The 19,134-nt window shown below is 42.4% G+C and overlaps 1 protein-coding gene across 1 annotated transcript in view; it reads right to left on the reverse strand.

Moving 5' to 3' along the window:
- Positions 1 to 3,656: 3,656 nt before the first annotated feature.
- Positions 3,657 to 19,134, reverse strand: part of KDM4A (lysine (K)-specific demethylase 4A) — a 22,339-nt gene continuing 6,861 nt past the window's right edge. The window contains exons 7-20 of the mRNA XM_009084054.1: positions 18,751 to 19,001; positions 17,773 to 17,963; positions 16,450 to 16,805; positions 14,599 to 14,719; positions 13,812 to 13,990; positions 11,392 to 11,596; positions 11,024 to 11,100; positions 10,237 to 10,292; positions 8,790 to 8,898; positions 7,649 to 7,837; positions 6,833 to 7,003; positions 6,257 to 6,376; positions 5,537 to 5,629; positions 3,657 to 4,502 (exon numbers count right to left, since the gene is read on the reverse strand). Of these exons, the coding sequence (XP_009082302.1) occupies positions 4,362 to 4,502; positions 5,537 to 5,629; positions 6,257 to 6,376; positions 6,833 to 7,003; positions 7,649 to 7,837; positions 8,790 to 8,898; positions 10,237 to 10,292; positions 11,024 to 11,100; positions 11,392 to 11,596; positions 13,812 to 13,990; positions 14,599 to 14,719; positions 16,450 to 16,805; positions 17,773 to 17,963; positions 18,751 to 19,001 (2,259 nt within the window). The 3' untranslated portion in view covers positions 3,657 to 4,361. The remainder of the gene's footprint in view (positions 4,503 to 5,536; positions 5,630 to 6,256; positions 6,377 to 6,832; positions 7,004 to 7,648; positions 7,838 to 8,789; positions 8,899 to 10,236; positions 10,293 to 11,023; positions 11,101 to 11,391; positions 11,597 to 13,811; positions 13,991 to 14,598; positions 14,720 to 16,449; positions 16,806 to 17,772; positions 17,964 to 18,750; positions 19,002 to 19,134) is intronic.

A 19,134-nucleotide genomic window follows, 5' to 3' on the forward strand; every position in this document is an offset into this window, starting at 1 on the left:
TTTAGCAATACCACATGTTGTTCATGTGGAACTGAAAATGCTACATACTTCACATTAAGCTAAGTGCACACGCTGAAAGGTTCTGCGTAGTATCTACAAATTTGTCAGGGAAAAGGAGACATTACCATTTTCCCCAAGGTACAAAAGCTAGCTCCAGGAATACCTGGCACTTTAGTCTTCAAAGATACTGACTGAAATAACACTACAATGAATAAGCAAATTCCTCAAGGTCACTTGGTGTATCAGTAACAAAAATCCCTGAGCTAAGTCAGAAGAATATCCTTTCCCTGACTGCCAGTTCATGAAGTCTTAACCAGCACTGTGAAATTCAAGAGCCAACACCGAAGTAAAGAACAGAGCTATTTGAGACAGTACCCAGGTAATATTTTCTGATGAGTCCTCTTCTGGCACTCTCAGCTACACAGAGAATCTAAGGCAACTCAGCTCTTACTGCAGATGTTTCAGCTCTGTGTTTCAACAAGGAGAGATGACTCTGTGGTTATGTCCCTGTTCTAGCAGAACAGCCATGCTGGACTGAGTCCTTAAACAATAGAACTCTGCTTAGGTCTCTGAAAGACACCCAAGAACTGGATATACATTAAGGAGATGAGTATTAGAAAGGAATAATGCTAATAGAAAAATGAGAAGCGTGATGAGAATTTCCAAGTTACATTGCTTTAGTTCTTAAATTAGTTTACAGATTGTCCATTTTGAAATTAGATTTATTACTTGAAGAAACTGAAAACAATATACAGGCTACCAGAGTCTTGATTCCATCCCATGTTTGCATTAAAAAAAAAAAAAAAAAAAAGCACAACTGCAGACATGCCAGACAACAGGAGCCCGGTTGAAGAATGGAAGAACAGAGATGCATTGGAAGCCTTGGGATATCTGACTGTGCTCCTCAAACAGTGCAGAATCAATTTGACCCAGCTCAAAACACTGGGAAGAGAGAGAAGGAGCAGGGAGAATGGGTCCTACTACTGACAGTACTGCCCCATGTCATCTGAGGGGTGTGCTAATGGAAAAGAGGTCTCCTAGAAGTCCAGCCACAGGCAGAAACATTACTGCAGTCAGGTGCTTTACAAAGAACATAGTCACCTTTTTAAATCTTATGAAAAGTTATCACTGGCTTGCAAAGCTCATCCTGAATTAATGGCAAGCCATTATTTGTTTATACAAAGAAATGTTTCTTGCAAGTCCAACCTGAACCAGTCACGGATGGAACATGTGAACAGTGAAATAAGGAGAACTACTGCTTGCAGCACCACATGCAATGGATCCAACAAATGGCCACCAGAGCTCCTGTGGGGCACATTGAGCATGAGTTTGTATTGAACACATTCAAGAGAAACCTGCCTAGCTCATACTCTGGCAGCACCTCACCCTCACTGGAATGATGCTATAACAGGGATAAATACACTTCCAAACCAAAACCACTGGAGAAAACTATTACCAGACATGAACGTCTAGGTAACGGAAAGCATATGTACCTTTCAGACAGCTGCTCTGTACAGAGCTTTTATTGCTACCTGTTTTACTTCAAGCCATAAAGCCAATTGCTTTTGCAAAGTCACATCATACAGACCCCTTGAACATCAGGGTCACCAAATTTAAGTTCACAGAGAGAAGCCAAAATGCAGTTTAGTCACTGCAGTAGGTACAGTATGCTCACGTTTGAATGATGCAGCAAAAGCACTGATAGGAAAATTGGGAAGGTCCTTTGTCTCAGAGTGCAGGATGGCAGCAGTTTCCAACACAGTGCAGCCAACTGACAAGAGCAAATCCGGAGCCTGCAGAAAACACAGCATAATAAAGCTCCTCTTCCAAAACAAACACTACGCACAGGAGCTCTTGAAAGCCACTCAATACTGTTAGAGGTGGGTGGCAAAACCTGCTGCAGGTGAACATCAAATAGAACATCCTGAGTTGGAAAGGACCCATGAGGATCATCAAAGTCCAACTCCCGGCCCTGTTGTTCTGAACAACTCCAAGAACAGGCTCAAGAACAGCACTCCAAACAAATCCAGCTGTTTTGTACTAGGCCATAATTTTAGGATGAAGCTGTTGAGCCAGGTAGCACAGGTAGCATGTAGCACCAAAAAGGTGCATTTACGTTATATGGCAGTTTGGGGAGAAAGTCTGAACATAGGCACCTCTCCTCTGGAGGGATTACAGCAGATTGATCCACAGAGTATGTTTTCAGTAACACACAGGCAGTTTTCAGCCTGTGAGAAGTTAATATCAAATTAACTCTGACAGAACTCTGTTAAAGGCCCTGCCAGCTCTTCCCCATGTTTGCTCACAGCACATCACTTCAGAGAGGCTTACGTACAAGCCTGTGCAATTTCATTCCTATTGCCCGGACCAGAGTAACTACAGCTACCAGACTCCGTTCTTAATGGATCCTGGTTTTATCAAGCCAACTATCCTATTCATCAGAAAACCATTTAATACCCTGAGACCAGAGTTTTGGGCATGGGGGGGGGGAAAAAGCAAATCAAAACCCACAGAAAAAAGCCACTATTTCAGAATTTGTTGAAGCCTTCCAATACTGATGAACGAGGTCTTCCACCACAAAAATAGGACAATTACCTCTATGCAAAACAGTGGTTGTGCAAATCTTTGCTACTCATATTGGCCTCCTGACCCTATAAAAATGTAGAGCTAAGTAAGATTTTCTGTATAAAAGTTGTAGTTTATTTCTTTTCTGATCAAGAGTTGTATCACTACACAATACTACATTTTATTGCTAATCACAAATCGATGCACCGGGGTTTCAGAAGAGTTTGGTTTATAGCGTTCCTATGTAACAAAAGGAAAAAAGTTACAAATTCAGATTTCGCAGACACATTGCCAGGTCCCTATAGAAGCAGGGATGCATTAGGTCTGTTTCACTAGAAAATTCTCCTCTTGAACAGTTTCTGGAGAACACGCAATCATAATTTTCTCCAGTAGGAAAATTCACCCCATCATTCCATGCAAAAAGAAGGTGGCCAATCTGCTCCACAGCCTAAAAATCCCTTTCCGACAGAATGGGAAAGGAACATGTATTTACACTGCTCCTGCTGTGGTATATTAATGCTTAAATTACTAGGAGCAAGTTGGCACATCTTCCAGGTATACCTGCTACCCAGCTCAACTCGGCTTCCTATTGCTGGGCTAGCAAGTTCTCTCCAACACAACTGAGATGTGTCCTACCAATACTCTATAAAAATGCTACTGTAACCTTTGCCAGGCAGCAACATGGCAGTATTCCTGCTTCAGAAGAGCATTGCACAGCCTTTCAGTAACACATACAGCTCAGTGCATGCTTCCTTTATCTGTCTCAGACCCAGTATTAGCTGCTGTAAGCAAAAGCCTGCGGGCACATGATAGACAGTGCTGCCAGACAAGGGACTGCACTGCCTCAGATACTGCTGCCCCGTCATCCCCAACACTGTGACACTTGGATTTCAAGAAGGGAGAGTTAGGACTCTCTCCCTTTGGTCATTATTGCCTTAGAGGGGGTGGGGAGAAACTAAAAAGAAACTCTTTGGGAGCTGAATGTCTATTGGGAGCTGAACACCTATTCTTGTTAGAAGGCTGCACTGCACAGGGCTCCAGACAGATTTCGTTGGTTCTCAGGCACATACTACTACAGTTAAACTTATGATTAAGTAAGTCAAAAGCACTATCAGAACAAAAGTATTAAATGGAAGGTTAAATAATTTGTCCTATAGGATTCAATTTCACATTTCTGTTCACACAAGCACCGCCTGTCTGCTCAGATCTGAACAGCCTATAGCTCGACCTCAGAAAGGTGGTGCTGAGAAACAAGAGACTGAAGCTGCTTGCGACAAAAAGGTGGATATAAATATAAAAGAGGTTCCATTTCAAGCACCAGTAATACTGCCTGCTCAAGCCCAGGTCTTACGAGTCTCCCAGGTGTAGCCACCAAGTTGATTCCTAAATTCAGGAACATTATTCAATTAAAACAATAGACCATACTATTCTGCAGCTGCCAAGATTTCTGGCTACAACTCCTAAAAGAGTTTGCCACCTGTCAAAATCATCTCAAACAAAAGAGCAAGACAGCTCAACAAGATGAAAGCAACACACTCAATCTGTCTTATTCTGTAAGGACAGAACTTCAGACCAGCAGTCTGCAGACATCAGCTTCAGCAAATGGAATCTGGTTTACTATCCAACAGCTGCCTTTCAGCTACTGCAGAGCATCAGCTTTTTAGCTTCCTTAAAAATAAAAGAACAAAACCCCCCAAAACCCCTTGGATCCGAAGCATCCAAATATGGCCTGTTGTACTGGAACATTGAAATCCTTGGGGGAGGTGGGCATCTTCTTCCTCTGCCACAGGCAGTGCTTACTCCATGATGGCCCGGTACAAGGCAGGTTCAATGTAATCTTCACGGTAGCGTGAATTGATCACTCTTTGTCTCTTCCTCTCTTGTCTCACCTCCTTCTCTGCGAAGATCTCTGTGAAGCGCATATCTGAAGCTATTGACTATGAGAAAAAGACAAGAGTAAGTCACTAGAACACAGATCAAATCCCTGCCTCCACATCCTCCCACTGCGTGTAAGAAAGAACCGAGTTAAGACACTGGGAACTTTCAGCCTTCTTCAAAAACTGGCCAAACACAAGAAGAGAAACATTTAAGAAACTGGATTTACATATCTGGGGGTAAGTTTAAGTGAACTGTAATCAGAGATGTAAAGAATGTCAGGTTTCAAATTTAACTGAGTACCTGACTCAAGTTCACAATCACTTTCTTAAAGCAGTAACCAGAGTCAGCTGTTTCAACTCTCAAGCAGTCTAGTACAATTTCTGCTTTATGGAGCAGGCATGTTTACACACCTGGTCACAAGATTCAGCTTTGATACATTCTTTCTCAAACCTCTAACGTCCTGTGTCCCTGCCAACAGATCTGCATCAGGGTGTGCATGCTTGTGCTGTAAAGCAAGATATCCAAGCACGCTGCCTATAGCTACAGTTTTCTAGTGGGAAGTGTACAGCAACAGAACACAGGGCTGTGGGATCTCCATCTTTGTTGCTAATCAAAACTTGACTGGAGAGAGTCCTGAGTAACCCTTTCTGAGACGTTACCCCTGCTTGGAACAGATGTCAGGAGACCTGCAGAAGTCCTTCCTCACCTGAATTATTTTATAATTTCAAAAAACAACCAGCTCTCCTGATGCTACCTACTAAGAGCTTTTCAGAACAAAGGGTAAGCAAAGGAACTTGGTCATTCTTTCCAGTGGGAGTAGACAATGAAGCTTAGAATTACAGGTATGAAATGGTATGAATGTGCTGTCCCAATCAGTGACTCTACGCTACAAACTCACATCCCTGCAGGAGAAATTCTCTCCAGAGCAAGATAGAACTTTGCTTTCGTAGCCTGATCAACTGCTGAGCTTTGCAATGATTGAGGAGAGCACACCAGACTGCAATCTGCTGCTGCCATGCGCTCAGCTTGCTATTCAAAGACAATTTAAGTCAAGTGAGCCTCTTTTGTAGACATCTGCACCCCTTTTACCTACCAGCCTTGACTTCACTCTCTTAGGAAGCTCCTCCTCAAGAGTATATACATCATCCCTTTTCACCATCAGCTGTGACCCATCTTCAAATTCCACCTAGTAGAAAATCAAAGTTGTTTTGCCAGAAGCCTCAGAAGTTAGAACCCCCCCACAGCTACCCAGAACTCGCCTTCTCCTCCCCACAGAGGCCTCTCACGAAATAATCTTCTACCACTTTTAATTTGTGAGATACATTTGCAGCTACGTACACTGAAACCGACTTTAACCAAAACCTCACCAACCTCATGACAGTAAAAGTGACACAGCAAGTTCGGGGATATCCCTGTAAAACCTGCCAAGACAGTCTGGCTGGTCACTTCAATACAGCCTGAACATTCATGCCTAAGGCTGTCTGTAAGGCATGGTGTATTCTCACTAAACAGAGAAAAGCAAAACCAAACTTATTTTAAGAAGTTTAAGCTACAGGAGCAGAGTCTGATCTAGAATTTCAGACCAGCAATTTTCAGAGGTGGACACTTTCACATAGGTAGCCAGATATAAGTGCAGTTACACTTTGCTCTTTACTCCAGCAACTGTTACCAGCACCTGGCACTGCTGACATTACAGAGTAACTCGCCCTGAAGTGTTTAAGCATGACTCCCCTATAGCTCTTCTGGTTTTAAGATCAGCCCTGTTAAGATGATAGGCTTGTTCTGAGTGACAAATTTTCAGATGATTTTGTACCTGGTACATCTGGATAGCATGTGATGCGACAAACTTGGCTCCGTAAACTTGTCCGTCTGTCCATCTCACCTGCACGACTTCCCCTTCAGCAGGGGGACCTAGCTGAAGACAGTCTCGACTCTAGAATAAAGGGGGAAGATGGGAGAGACAAGCTTCCTTATGTGAAGATTCAGCAAACCACCGGGGAGCCCATACCAGACACACTGCACCCCAACAACTGCTCTCCATTCTAGGGATGGAGAACTAGGCTGCAAGACACCCATCTATGTCATCTCTATTTATATCCCAACAGTGAACCCAAACTCAAAGTACTTGACAGAGGAAGTTTTTCTTTGACCTGCCACTGTTAAGAAGCCAGAGATTACTTGCCCTTCCTGTTACACCTGTCCCTATAAGCCCTCACTTAAGTCAGTCTTGTGCAACACCTCTAAGGCCATCCTGCAGTACATCTCAGCCACCACAGGACCCAGGGCTGAAACAGTTACCAGATCCCCTGATGTGCCTGCTTTGCAGCAGCAAGAATTGATCCACATGACATGACCCCTACCAGAGCCAGATTCCCACTGTGTAACATACCACAATGTCCTCTGGGTACAGGTTATCACTGAAGGAGCCATCATCAAAGTTGACCTCATAGAAAGTCTCCTTTGCAAGGCTGACCACTTCACATTGATAGAAGCGACCATTCTTGTGCTTGCTGATGACTATCTGTCCAGGTGACAGATCCTGGAGTGCAGCCTTAGCTCGCTGAGAAGAAAATAAAAAAAACCTCAAAATCACTTTTTACACAATGACTTAATGAAGAATGTGCTGAGAATCATAGCTCCAGTGCTGGCAGACAACAAAGCGAAACATTTTAGTTGAGTTACTCAATACACCATCAGCAGCATTTTTAGAGAAGTCCTATCTCCAGAATTTCAAATGCCTAAAGCCTAATCTGTTAGATGATTCTGTCCTTAATTTACTGAGTAAATTAAGCTCTGATTCTTCAGAGCAATGCGAGGCAAAGCTTTATAGTACACATTCTCTAATTGATTGTTGTAGTTCTGGTTAAAAATGCTACATGGGAACTTTATAAACTAATTGATCACTTAAACGCGAAATTCTATGACCACTCATGCAGCCTGCTGGAGTCTCAGCACTAACTCCTGCATATTAAGTATCACAGCACGAACACCACTACTATTCCTCATTACAACAGCCACAGGAGGGATGTGATGCTCTCAGTCCTGGGCTGCAAACCAAAGTACAATAAAGGACCTGACTAAAATCACTCAGGGCAGCAAGAGAGAGCCAAGTCTTCAATGAAGTTTCAAAAGAATCACAATCTAAAACTTTTCAGTCCCTCCAAGATACTGCAGTTCAAATCCTGGGAATCACACACCTACTCACCTCTGCCTGAGATGGGGTCTTGTGCCTGAAGCAGGTAATGAAGACAACAAATGGCCAGTCATCAGGCTGCATCATGACTCCTGCTGCTTGGGCACAGCTGACATGAAAAGATGTGGGACACCGACCATGTGAGCACTGTACACAGCAACCTGCAATTCTCTTTCTTCGTTTCTTGCAGAAGATGCATTTCTGTGGACAGGAAATTAGAGGTTATCAGTTGGCACTAGCTTTTAGCCCACACAAAGGGCTAGTGGGTCTAGCTATAATAGCTAATACTATAAAAGCTGTACCATTAGTCTCTGCGAGAGCATTGCTGCTTGCTAACTAAACAGAAGCAGGCAGCTACCAGTTCCAGTTTATCACAAGACAATAATTCATAAAAATAACCCAACAGATGAAAAATGTAAATTAAATATCTACCAGCTCAACACGCACAAAGCACTAGACCCAAGGATGCTAGCAACAGGAGATCTTAGATTAAATCAGCCTTAGATGCACCAGCTCAATAGAGCCTTTCAGCACTTGACTATTAAGTTACATAAAGACAAGCAACAAGATTAGAATAATGGGCAAAGACCACAGAAGCAACAGTTAAAATTCTATCACTGCTACCAGTGACTCAATTACACTTGGGTCAGGCCTGCTGGGCTGTTGAAGGAAAAGAATGTTATCTGTAATGCATTAGTATATGCAAAGCAGTTAGAGCAATTTTCCCCTCAAGGCTGAGCTGTTAAAAGAGTTTAAGCACAGTTGCTTTCTCACTTCACCCCTCGTACAAATGCCTCACATATCCTGAAGCCTCTCAGTGCTTGAGAGCAGTCAACAAAGCAAGTTAAATAGCAGGGATGAAAAAAACTAAAAGCACAACAAATGAGCACCATTACACTATTGTATAGATGTCATTTGCTGCATAATGAAAACTGTGCCCCCCTTTGCTGGCTCTTCATGTGAATAAACACACACTAACAGGGAAAGGTTCAAAACTTGCAATAGGAACAACTGCCATCTCCCACACACAGAACAGAGAAGAATGTATTGTTCAGTCTGGAGAGGAGACGACTTGGGTTTGAAGGGATAAGCAAAGTCCCTCAGATTCTGAATGGACTGGAGAGACACCATCACAAGCACAGGTGATCCTTACCAGTCTGAAACGTTGCAGGGGGATTTTGCCAACATCCACAGGACTCCGCTCTGCGATGTTCACAAATTTAGCCTCCAGTACACCCACAGCACACATCACATGAACCCACCTGTCAGGACAGAAGAGAGGAAAAAAATTAATATTCATTAGGCCAAAAGAGGATGCTCTGGAGTTTAAGTAAATACAGTACTGTTAAAGTTTGCCACATTAACCAAGATAAACAGCCTCTCAGAACCAGCAGTGTAGTCTTCCTACTGCTAGTAACAGGGCACACATGGGGCAAATCAAGATTTCTTCATACCTGCATGATAAAAGGCTGCCAGACAGGTTAACTCCCTCACAAAGGTGCCCCATTGCAACTGCTCAGTCACTACTGAATTACTTTCAAGACTGTGACCAAAAGGTGAGACTCCAGATAACATCAGCAAAAATGTTTGGAGGCCAAGTTCTGTTGGAGAATGGCTAAGAGAGCAGGGATATAATCCTGGGGAAGGCCAAGAAGAGCTAGGCCGCAGTCCCCTGGGAACGTACAGACACAGTCCTGGGAACGCACCTGGGAATGCAGTGTGTACAAGCAAGGCTCTGGAGACAGTAACTTATATATAGATAGGGAGTAACTCAGCTGGGCAGATGGCAGGGGTAACTCGTCCTTGAGGGTGAAACAAACAGGTTCGAGAAAAACAGCTAGGAATGCCCCCAAGCCTGGGAAAGCAGGAGATAAGCCTCACCGCTGCAGCTGTGAGGAAGGGGAGTACCTGAATGCTATCTTTAGAGCTTAGCCAATTAAAAGTGATGGATAATTGTATGCCTGGGCGGCACTGTATAAAAAAGAGCCTGTCGGACAATAAAGTTGGAGCTTGCTGTATCACCCACACGGAGTTGGCCGCCTGCTTCCCCGCGCGGAACCTTCACCTTTCCCAACAAAGTTCCAGTTATTTCACGGTGCTACAAATCTGCCCCATTGCTACCTTGCATCAAATAACTTCAGATGATCCACCACACCAGAGGACACAGGACACACAGTTTGCTGAAGAGGTACCCTGAATTTCAGTATGTTGTGCTGCTTAAAGCTACGGCTGTCCTTTGTCTCCATGTCACCACAAATTAGATGAAGAAATCAAAGTCCTCTGTGAGAAGGTACTGAGAGATGTTATCTGATCAGGAACCTTATTTTTATGTGGTTATAATTCTGTACATTACAGCTCTGCACCATAAAATTCAAAGCAATTAACCGCTATCAACAGAATGAAAATGAGGCATTACAGGAAGAGATGACACACGACAACAGAATGAACACACTTCACTGCAGCCTTCCCAGTAACACAAAGTGTGAAGGGTGTTGTTGGTAGCTCCATTACACCAAATGCAGACACTGTTTAACAGGTAACCTTCAGATACTTAGGAATTCAGCTTCTCCCATACGACGAAAACAATCTGGAACACTCACTTGTCATCATTGGCTCTCTGCAGCGCTCCTCCTCGTAATGAACACAAACAGCAGTCCTGGAGCAAGGAAGAAAGCATTAGCTGGAAGAGTGAAGTCCAGAGCAGTACACTTGCTGAAGAACTTGCACCTCAAAATGCACATCCAGAGGAAGAAAATGGTTTCGCTGTCAGAAGAGAGCTAATTACCTTGCACAGGTCAGCCCTTCAGCTCTCAACAGCTGCTGACCTTAGGGTAACATACAGACTCCAAGTCTGTTGAAGGCAAGCAGATCTACCACTGAAGACTTGTTCAACTTGTTTGTTACGGGTTCCTTTTACAACTGCAATACCCCATATCCTTTGAGGATGTGTAAAAGGATGTGTAACAAACATGAGTAAATACACTTGGAGAGGCTGACCCATTCTGCTGATTTAGCCTGTAGAGCTGTTTGAGGGAATCCCATTATTCTTGCTTTCTTTACATATGCGCACCTCCCCACTTACTAACACAACTTGCTTTCTGGTTTAGAAAGAGTAGCTACCATAAATTAAGACAAACAATGGAACTATTCCCACATTCATGCAGAACATATTTCCTCTGACTCAAGTGAGCTCAGCAGCTTTGCCCCAGCTAAAATGATATCATTATGGTTTCAAAGCATCAAAATACAAGAGACTGACTCAAACATCCTCTAAATTGTGCTCTTTTCACAGGATAATTAAAAAAACCCAACACCCACAACGCTATGGAAATTAACTTTGTAGCCAAGTTCCCAGATGTAGCAGACTCCATCTATGAGAAATTTTACCTCTTCTAAGGCATTTTCTGTACACCTGGAGCACATCCAGTCTTCAGTGGCCTTGTCAGGGGATACACCGTAACAACCTACAACAGACACGTAACACTTATGTGTGGACATATATAAACTCAAACTCATTCCACTTGGGCCCAGAAGCAAAGCAGGAATTAAAATCAACAAGCCTATGGATGATGCTGTGTATTTGAAGTTACCCACGCAGCCACTTCCTTATTCCATAAACCAGCACTCAAGGATACACTGCTCAGATAACGGCTAAACTTGACCTATTTGTACATGAAGTGGAGTGTAGACAGAGGCCTGCTGGGACATACAGACTTATTACAGAGAACATCAGAGTTACATCTAGATGCACTCACTTGCATGAACACAGACATGGCAGTTCTTGCAGGTGATAAGTACACTGGTTCCATCTTCCTCTAGGTAGGGAGTTGAAAGATTGAGGTCAGTGCTGCAGCCAGTTGCAGTAAAGCACATTTCAGGAATCAGAGGTTTAGTTCGGATCTTCCCATCCACAGCAGCTGGAGTCACTCCAGAGTTCTGACTGTTGGCTCCACACTCTGCCTGTAAGGGATGGACAGGGAGATTAAGTTTTACAAGTAAAACAGCCTCACATCATCTTTACCCACCCATTATGTCACACATAAATCCAGATTAAAGAAAGAACAAAGGTGCTAAATGATTAAAGAGCTGGCAGGTTAGGTGAAAATATAGTTAGTTTATAAAATCCTCATATGCTGAATGAAACTTTTTCTCTACCCAAATGCAAAATGCAGTTTGAATTGCATCTGTTTAATGAGCAACAAGATACATATCAAACTGCATCTCCACTGACAGAAGAGATGGAATCACCAAGCCCACCTCATGCTCTACAGGCAACACCTCTAGTTCATCCCCCTGTGCTGTAATAGAGGATCATCACACTGCTATCCACCACTGTACGTTTATCTCACCTCAGTGTGGGAGGATTATGAACACACAAATAGATACCTACTGCAATCCTCATTGGTTTTTTTTCCCAGTGTGGCTCTGAACAAGCCTAATGGGCTTTAAAACGACTTTGTTTATGGGAAATAAGCAGACTAAAAATGGAGTTTTCCAGATAAATCTCAGGAGACTTTCAGGCTAATCTTTTGTAGTTTATTAATCTAAACTTGTGTGAAACCAAACAGCAATTAAATACAAAGTTCACAGAGATGTTTCCATTCAACTTACTCTTCTGAACAGCTAAACAGAAACTGCCTCAAAAAGAGATTAATGTTTCAAACAATAATTTGTATCTCATAGGTCACCACAGAAGTAGTTTACCTTATCTTTAAAAATATTGTTAGCAGAATGAAGCTGCACTGTCCCTCCTATAGTGCATCAAAAGTTAGGGAAAAAAAGTCTTGGCAAGGCTCACAGTCGGAAGGAAATGGACATGTTTTCAACAAGTCTTTTTGAGTCAGATTGTGTAAAACTACTGATTTACACTGAACATTGCATGTCAAGCAAAACACCAAAATGACTGAGGGAAATCTGTAACAAAGTTGAAGAAAACATGACTTATTCCCCAAGCAGCTAGATACTTTTCTTCTTCAGAAAGGAAAAGTACTGGTAATGAGTGCCAATTTTTTATTTGAAGGGATAACTGAAGTGAGTTCCCAGACCTGCTATAGACTTTCTAAATTTGAAACAAAGACTCCAACCACAGCTCAGATCTTGGAAGAGTTTCTCTTTCAGTGCCTGGTGTAGACAGAGATTTGAAAAGCTGCAGTTACAGTTTTCTGCTTAATAGCAACTCAAAAAAAAAAGAAGCTAACAGAACTTCAACTGTCCTCAAATTGTCAGCACTAGTGAAATCCCCATGTACAACATGGATCCTATACAGAATTTCCAGTCCTAACAAGAACCTACTCTCAGCCAGAAACAGCAAAATTGAACAGAAACTACTGCCTATGGTTTCCATGAAAATTAGGAGCTATATGCAATATAAACCTTCAGCACAAATTTGAGGTATTTATTTCCAAAACTGTGGTGAACATGTTTCTAGTGTCACCATATCCACACAGTGATTTCAAGTGAATCAAATATGCTTAGCATCTGGGAAGGGTCAAACTATCTCAAAGTTGCAGGTCAAACATGCAATCAGAAAACAATTCAAACTACCATAGAACTTCTTAGCTTAGGCATATCAAAATACTCAGTGTGGGACTCCTGAGTAAGCACTTAGTCAACATAACAAAGGGGTTCTGTGCTCCACCCCATGCTATGCACTTTGTTAAAGCATATTTTCACGTGCCATAGCAACTGTCAGTGTGGATACATTCCAAGACAAGGCAGCTTTCTACCTATACCATCTACAAACACAACCCTAAATACTTTTAAGTAAAAGGTTTTCTTCCTTGCCAGCTCCCCAAAAACAATGTGCTATGAGTGGACTTAAAGTGAGTTTTAAAAAAGTGTAGAATCGAAGGTTAGCAGTCTGGAAAAGCAAAATGGGATTTCATGGTCAGCTCCAGCAACATTCCAGCTCCATTCTGTGGTTTGAGTAAAAGCCACAGAACACAAAAGCTTCCGCTGAACAACTGAGTGAATCCCTGAGAACCCATAGGCATGGGTTCAGGTGTGAAGAGGTTCACCCACCTGTGCTCTCCTGAAACAATTCTTTGGGAAGACTGCAACATTGATACAGCTTTTGTTAACTAGCAATGTACAAAATGAGGTATTTAAGACTACGTATCACTGCAGCATCCTATTTGTTATCTCTGTGATAACATTAACAGACTTGTTTTCATACCTGATACGTCTGGAAGAGCATACAAACAGCACAGTAGGGAGACTGCTGAGCCATGGTCCGATTGTATTCTTTCTCAGCCTCAAAATTTGGTGGCCGATTCTGCCACAACTGGCTAAGTGGCTTGGCCCATGCCTCTGTCTCCTCAGCCTCTTCTTCAGGGCTTAGCTGCTCTGATGCCTCTGCAACAAGAGATCACTCACTCAGTGATTGTGTCCTTTTACAGATACCCTTCTTGCAACGAAACTAAGTAACGCAAGAAGCTATGAATGGAGATGAAGGAAAGACTGCCAGAAATCAAACTGACAGATGGGTGATGGAAGCAAATAACTCAGTCTCCTTTTTAAGAGGCTTCTACTAATCAAGCAACCGTGCAGACACAAGATAGACTTACTGGGTGAGAACAGCACCAGCTCCAAACTACATCAAGACTAAAGCTGTCAGCCAAAGAATCTGGCATTGGGGTTTTTTTTTGAAATCATGAATATTTACATCAGTGACTGGAGTGCCCCACAGGAGACACAATTATACAACAGTCTCTGGTACTGGTTTAATCTTCCTTTCAGGGTTGTGACTTTCCAAAGAACAGGAGCAAACAAAGATGACACCATTCGAGAAATTCAACAATGCAAGAACAAGAAAAATGAGGTAAGCACCTTGCCTGGGATGCAGGTGTCCCTTGCTGACTCCTGTTTATCGTCAGTTACGTAATGGAATACCCCACACTGTCCACAGAAGCTGAGACCCTCTCGAGATGTGGCTTCCCAAAGAGCATTAAGGCTTTGCTTACCATCATCACTAACGCAGTCCTTAACCAAGAGTGGGTGATGGCGTGGGAGCTTGCTCAACGGCTGGCGACGACCCTTGGACTTCTTACTTTCCTTCACTGACCTTATGTACTCGTTTGCTTCCTAGACAAGGAGAAGCAATTCAGCTGTCAGTTAGAACATGTCCTTTCAACATTATTTTAGAGGAGTTTATTCTGAACTTAAAGATAATTTCTCCAAAATGCACACATGGTTCCACAATTTTATTACTAACAAACTAACCTCAGCTCTGAACTGGCTAAGTTTTTCGAAGTGCTCATAGCACTTTTGCTATGAAAAAACAGACAGAGCTGTACTAGCTCTGTTGAGCCAGCAGAATGGACACTTCTCATGTCCCAGAGCAGCTTTTCATGCAAGTCTGCTTATATAAGAATTGTGTAAAGAAAGACAAGTTAAATGGCTCAACTTAGAAGAGACTTGGTAAGAAGTCTCATGAGTAGTGGAGTTTGTGTGCCACTTGAAAATTCCAAATTTAAAAGTGAAAAAAAAATCCACACAAGAAAGATACAAAGTGCACTGACATCTTAAGCTAACAGGCTTATTTGAAATGAAGGACACTTTCACCCTTTCTGCTTATTACTTGCACTGGTGTCTTACCAGACCGGAAGAAAGAGACTATAATAATAGTTATTTCCTCCTTCCTTGGCCTTATGTAAAAATAAAGTGACCCACTGACAAAATTACTACTAACCTGACCAGCAGGGCAATAAAGGCAATGATTTCAACAGCCCAGGAAGTTTCTCAGTAGAGAAGAACCCTTTTTTTAAAAAAAATGTTATTCTTTTAAAAGCAGAAGCGAATCTTAGATGAAACGCATCTTACGTATTTTTAGATACTTCTTCTCATAAAAGAAGCCAGAGGAGAGCATAACAATCATTACCTCTGATCTCCTACACAGAGTTGGATACAAGACTTCTAACAAACACTGACACAGAAATTAGCATTGCCAGTTACCATCTGATGAAAAACTTGTTTTGAAATACACCACACCGGGGAAAACAATCCACACCCATTCAAAATTTCACCTTTTCCCTTTTTAGAGCATACAATGGAGACATCAGTATCTGCAATCACATTTCTTCACTTTAAATAGCCATGAGAACTCTTCCAAGTTTCAGCTTCATTATCAAGAGATAAACCCATTTGCTGTTCTATTTCTGTAATACCTGAATTTTTGGGACATAATCATTACTGACCTCCCATTCTCTAAACAGATTTAAAGAGGAAATATTGAAAAAACACCACCAGGTAAGATTTTAACTCTTATAACCTCCTCTTAGGTTGTTTAATATTGCCATTCTGATATTGCCATTCATTGGCAGTTCTGAAACACCCTGATTTACATCTCCCAACCAGTAATTTTTGTTCCATCATTTCTTCTTTTTTAAAAGGGACACAGAGATGTACCCATGTATGCAATTTTATGTTAAGAAACCCCTCAGATTATCAATGTGCTTGTAATAAAGGCTGGATGGAACCAGATTGATTCTAGGTACAAACAGGTGTCTATTACTATAAAAGGACCTCAATCACTACCATGTCAAAACCATCAAACTATCCTTTCCTTTACAGCACTGAACTAGTTTAGACAATTCTCAAAACAAGGCATAACCTTGCTTTCTAGAAGTAAGAGTGTAAGAGTTTCATCTGAATTTTTGTTCAGCTAACGTGTTAAAAAACTAACAACTAAGCACTCTGCTATGCAAACCCCAATGGGACAAAAATGTAATCTGCACAGCCAGGAAGTTTTGTCACAGCAGATCCATGACCATGGAATACAGCCCTTCAGCTTTCAGTCCTCCTGCCATTCATACCTCTGTCAGCTCTTGCTCACTCATGCTGGTGGTGGCACTGGCTTTCTTCCCTGAAGCCTGTTCACTGTCGGATCCACTGGCATCCCCCTTAGCATAGCTGTGGACTGTGAGCACTCCAGCTGGCCCAGGCAGAGTTCGTTTAGCCAACAGATCAGTTGATTCGGAGTCTGAACAACCGGAATATGCAGGTGAGCTGGACTGAACACTGGATGTCATGCTCTGCTTTGAAGCTGCCGACACTGAAGTGGAATTTGAAGCATGTGAAATGGAGAGATCCAGTGCTGCTGCTTCTTGTTCTTCCTCTTCTTTCTCCTCAAGCTTCACCATTTTCAATTCTTCAAACCTGGCTGAGTACACTCGATCTGGATGGAAGAAAGGATATACTGAATTTTCTGAAGTCTGGGTAGAGAGAAACACATTTGTGCAACTATTTGCACAAAGCCAAACAGGAGAGCAAACTGATACACACAAAAAAGTGCCATTAAATCATGTAAAGATCATTAATTCAAACACCTATAAAATCATGGGTGGCGTAGAGAGACAGAATAAAAGCAACTGCTCATTGCCTCTTCCAGCACAAAAACTAGGGCATATCAAACAAGCCCAGCAGACTGAGTTCAAAATAAACAGAGATGATCCTTTATACAGCCATGTATGCAGCTAAACAGCCCAACTCCTGGCCACATGATGCTGTGGGTAAGAGGTTACAAACGTTCATGGGAGACTTAACAGAAGAAAAATAAAAACCCGCAAACGAATAGAAGGTTATTAAATACAAGCAGTGAAGGGCTGGAAAACAAATACTACAGGGAGGCATCACATACGTTTTTTCTGTTCCTATGTTGTTCTATAGGCCCCTTGCTCCTCCCCTAACAGCAAGGATAAGTGACCCATTACAAGCCACATGAATTTTCCTCCAGCCTACTTATTACAAAATTACAGGTAACACACCTATACAGCATACCAGACCTACACTACCAGGAAGTTTGCATATGTTTTACTAAGCAATTCCTATAAACAGGTCACATTGCTCAAGAGGGATACAGATGAGCTTAGACTCCTGAGGCACCCGATACATTTCTGTATGCAGGCAGGTAAAATCAAAAGAGCAAAAGTCAAAAGCTAGAAAATGGTAGTATTTCAAGTCCTATGACAGTAAATTTCTGAAGTGCTTGTCATGGCTCTGACAAACTACTGTCTGCTTTTGTGGACACCAACTAGCATCATAAACAAGACTGCCCTGGATTCAGCTCTAGCAGCTTCTCTCCTTGAGGAGTAACATCCCATCCCCTCATACCAGGATAAAGCCTGACAGACAGTTACCTGGAAGCTTGAGCCTTTGTTCACCTTGCTGCACAAGTTCACCTGTAGGCCTCTCATGAGGCTCTGCCATGTCTGCTTCGTACTGTGTGGAGCTCAGCTCCTCCTTGGGGAAGGCCTCACTCTCACTCACCTCCTGAGGCACTTCCAGGCAGACCCTATGCCTTTTTGTTCCTATGCGATGCTTGGGGATGCTGCAGAAGACAAATCCACGTGTCAGGTTAGCAAACACAGAAGTGCGTTGAATTTCTGTCCAAATGCATAAAATAAGTCTGGTTTGGATCAGTGTTTTATGAGACAGTATCTGGCAAGCCAAATAGTTTCCAAATTATTCTGAAGTGTTTTCTTCACCTTTACAGAAGAAAAGTCAGTAATCCTTAGAGATGACTGCTCAGCATCTGTGAATCATATGTACTAGGCAGCTATGCTCTAGCCAGGCATTCTTTACCTTAAAGAAAAAAAACCCTCCAAACAAAACCCCAAACAAACTAAGACAACAACAAAAAACTCCCACCACCAAAAATAGCTGTAGGAGCAGTAGCTGACATCGAATCAGAAAGATTTAACTGCAAAATCTAAGATGATTAAGGTTACTGTAGGTTGAACTACGGTAACCAGGAACTGCACACCAATGTCACAGGTTGCAGCACTGATTGTACCAAAATTTGCTATGAAGTACTGTCCCATGATCTCAATACACCCTTTTCTCTTCTGGATCTCAGTGCACACTGCCAATCCAGGCTCTGGAGGTCTGTCCCAAGATGAAGAACTACCTTCCAAGCTGGTGTGTTTCCTGCTACCACAGCCTAGCATCGATGTGGACTCGAACAGTAAAAAATATTAAGAGTAAACCCTGCTCCCAGGACAAAAGATTATTGCTAACTCTGACTGCTGTTCTATCAGAATAGCAAACATTCAATTGCAGCTGGGCCCAAACTCTAATAATCAAACAGAAAAGCAGAGGACTATATAAAGCACTACCTTTTTGTCTCATCCCCATCCACCTCTTCTTTACACATCTCTTCTGTGTCCATCTCCTCCACACACTGTTTTCCACTCTTGACTTTTTGCATGAGATCCCCTTTAAGGAATTCTGCTGCCTCTGGGGTTGGAAGCGCATGATCAATGACGGTCACGTCCTTCCCAGCTTTCCAAAGCTTGTAACGATCTGGCTGGTACTTCCTCACAAACACATCCATGGAGATCTTCACCATGTCCTTCCGACATGAGCACTGAAGTTACAGAAAATATTAAAGTAAGGCCACATACTCGACAATTCTACTCTGCATTCCTAAATCACTCTGCCTTCAGGAGATTAAGGAAAAAATTCCCACAGTCACATGTAATCAAGCCTCAGAACTCTCA

The sequence above is a fragment of the Acanthisitta chloris genome, unplaced genomic scaffold (genome assembly GCF_000695815.1).
Source record: "Acanthisitta chloris isolate BGI_N310 unplaced genomic scaffold, ASM69581v1 scaffold23511, whole genome shotgun sequence".
Lineage (NCBI taxonomy): Eukaryota > Metazoa > Chordata > Aves > Passeriformes > Acanthisittidae > Acanthisitta > Acanthisitta chloris.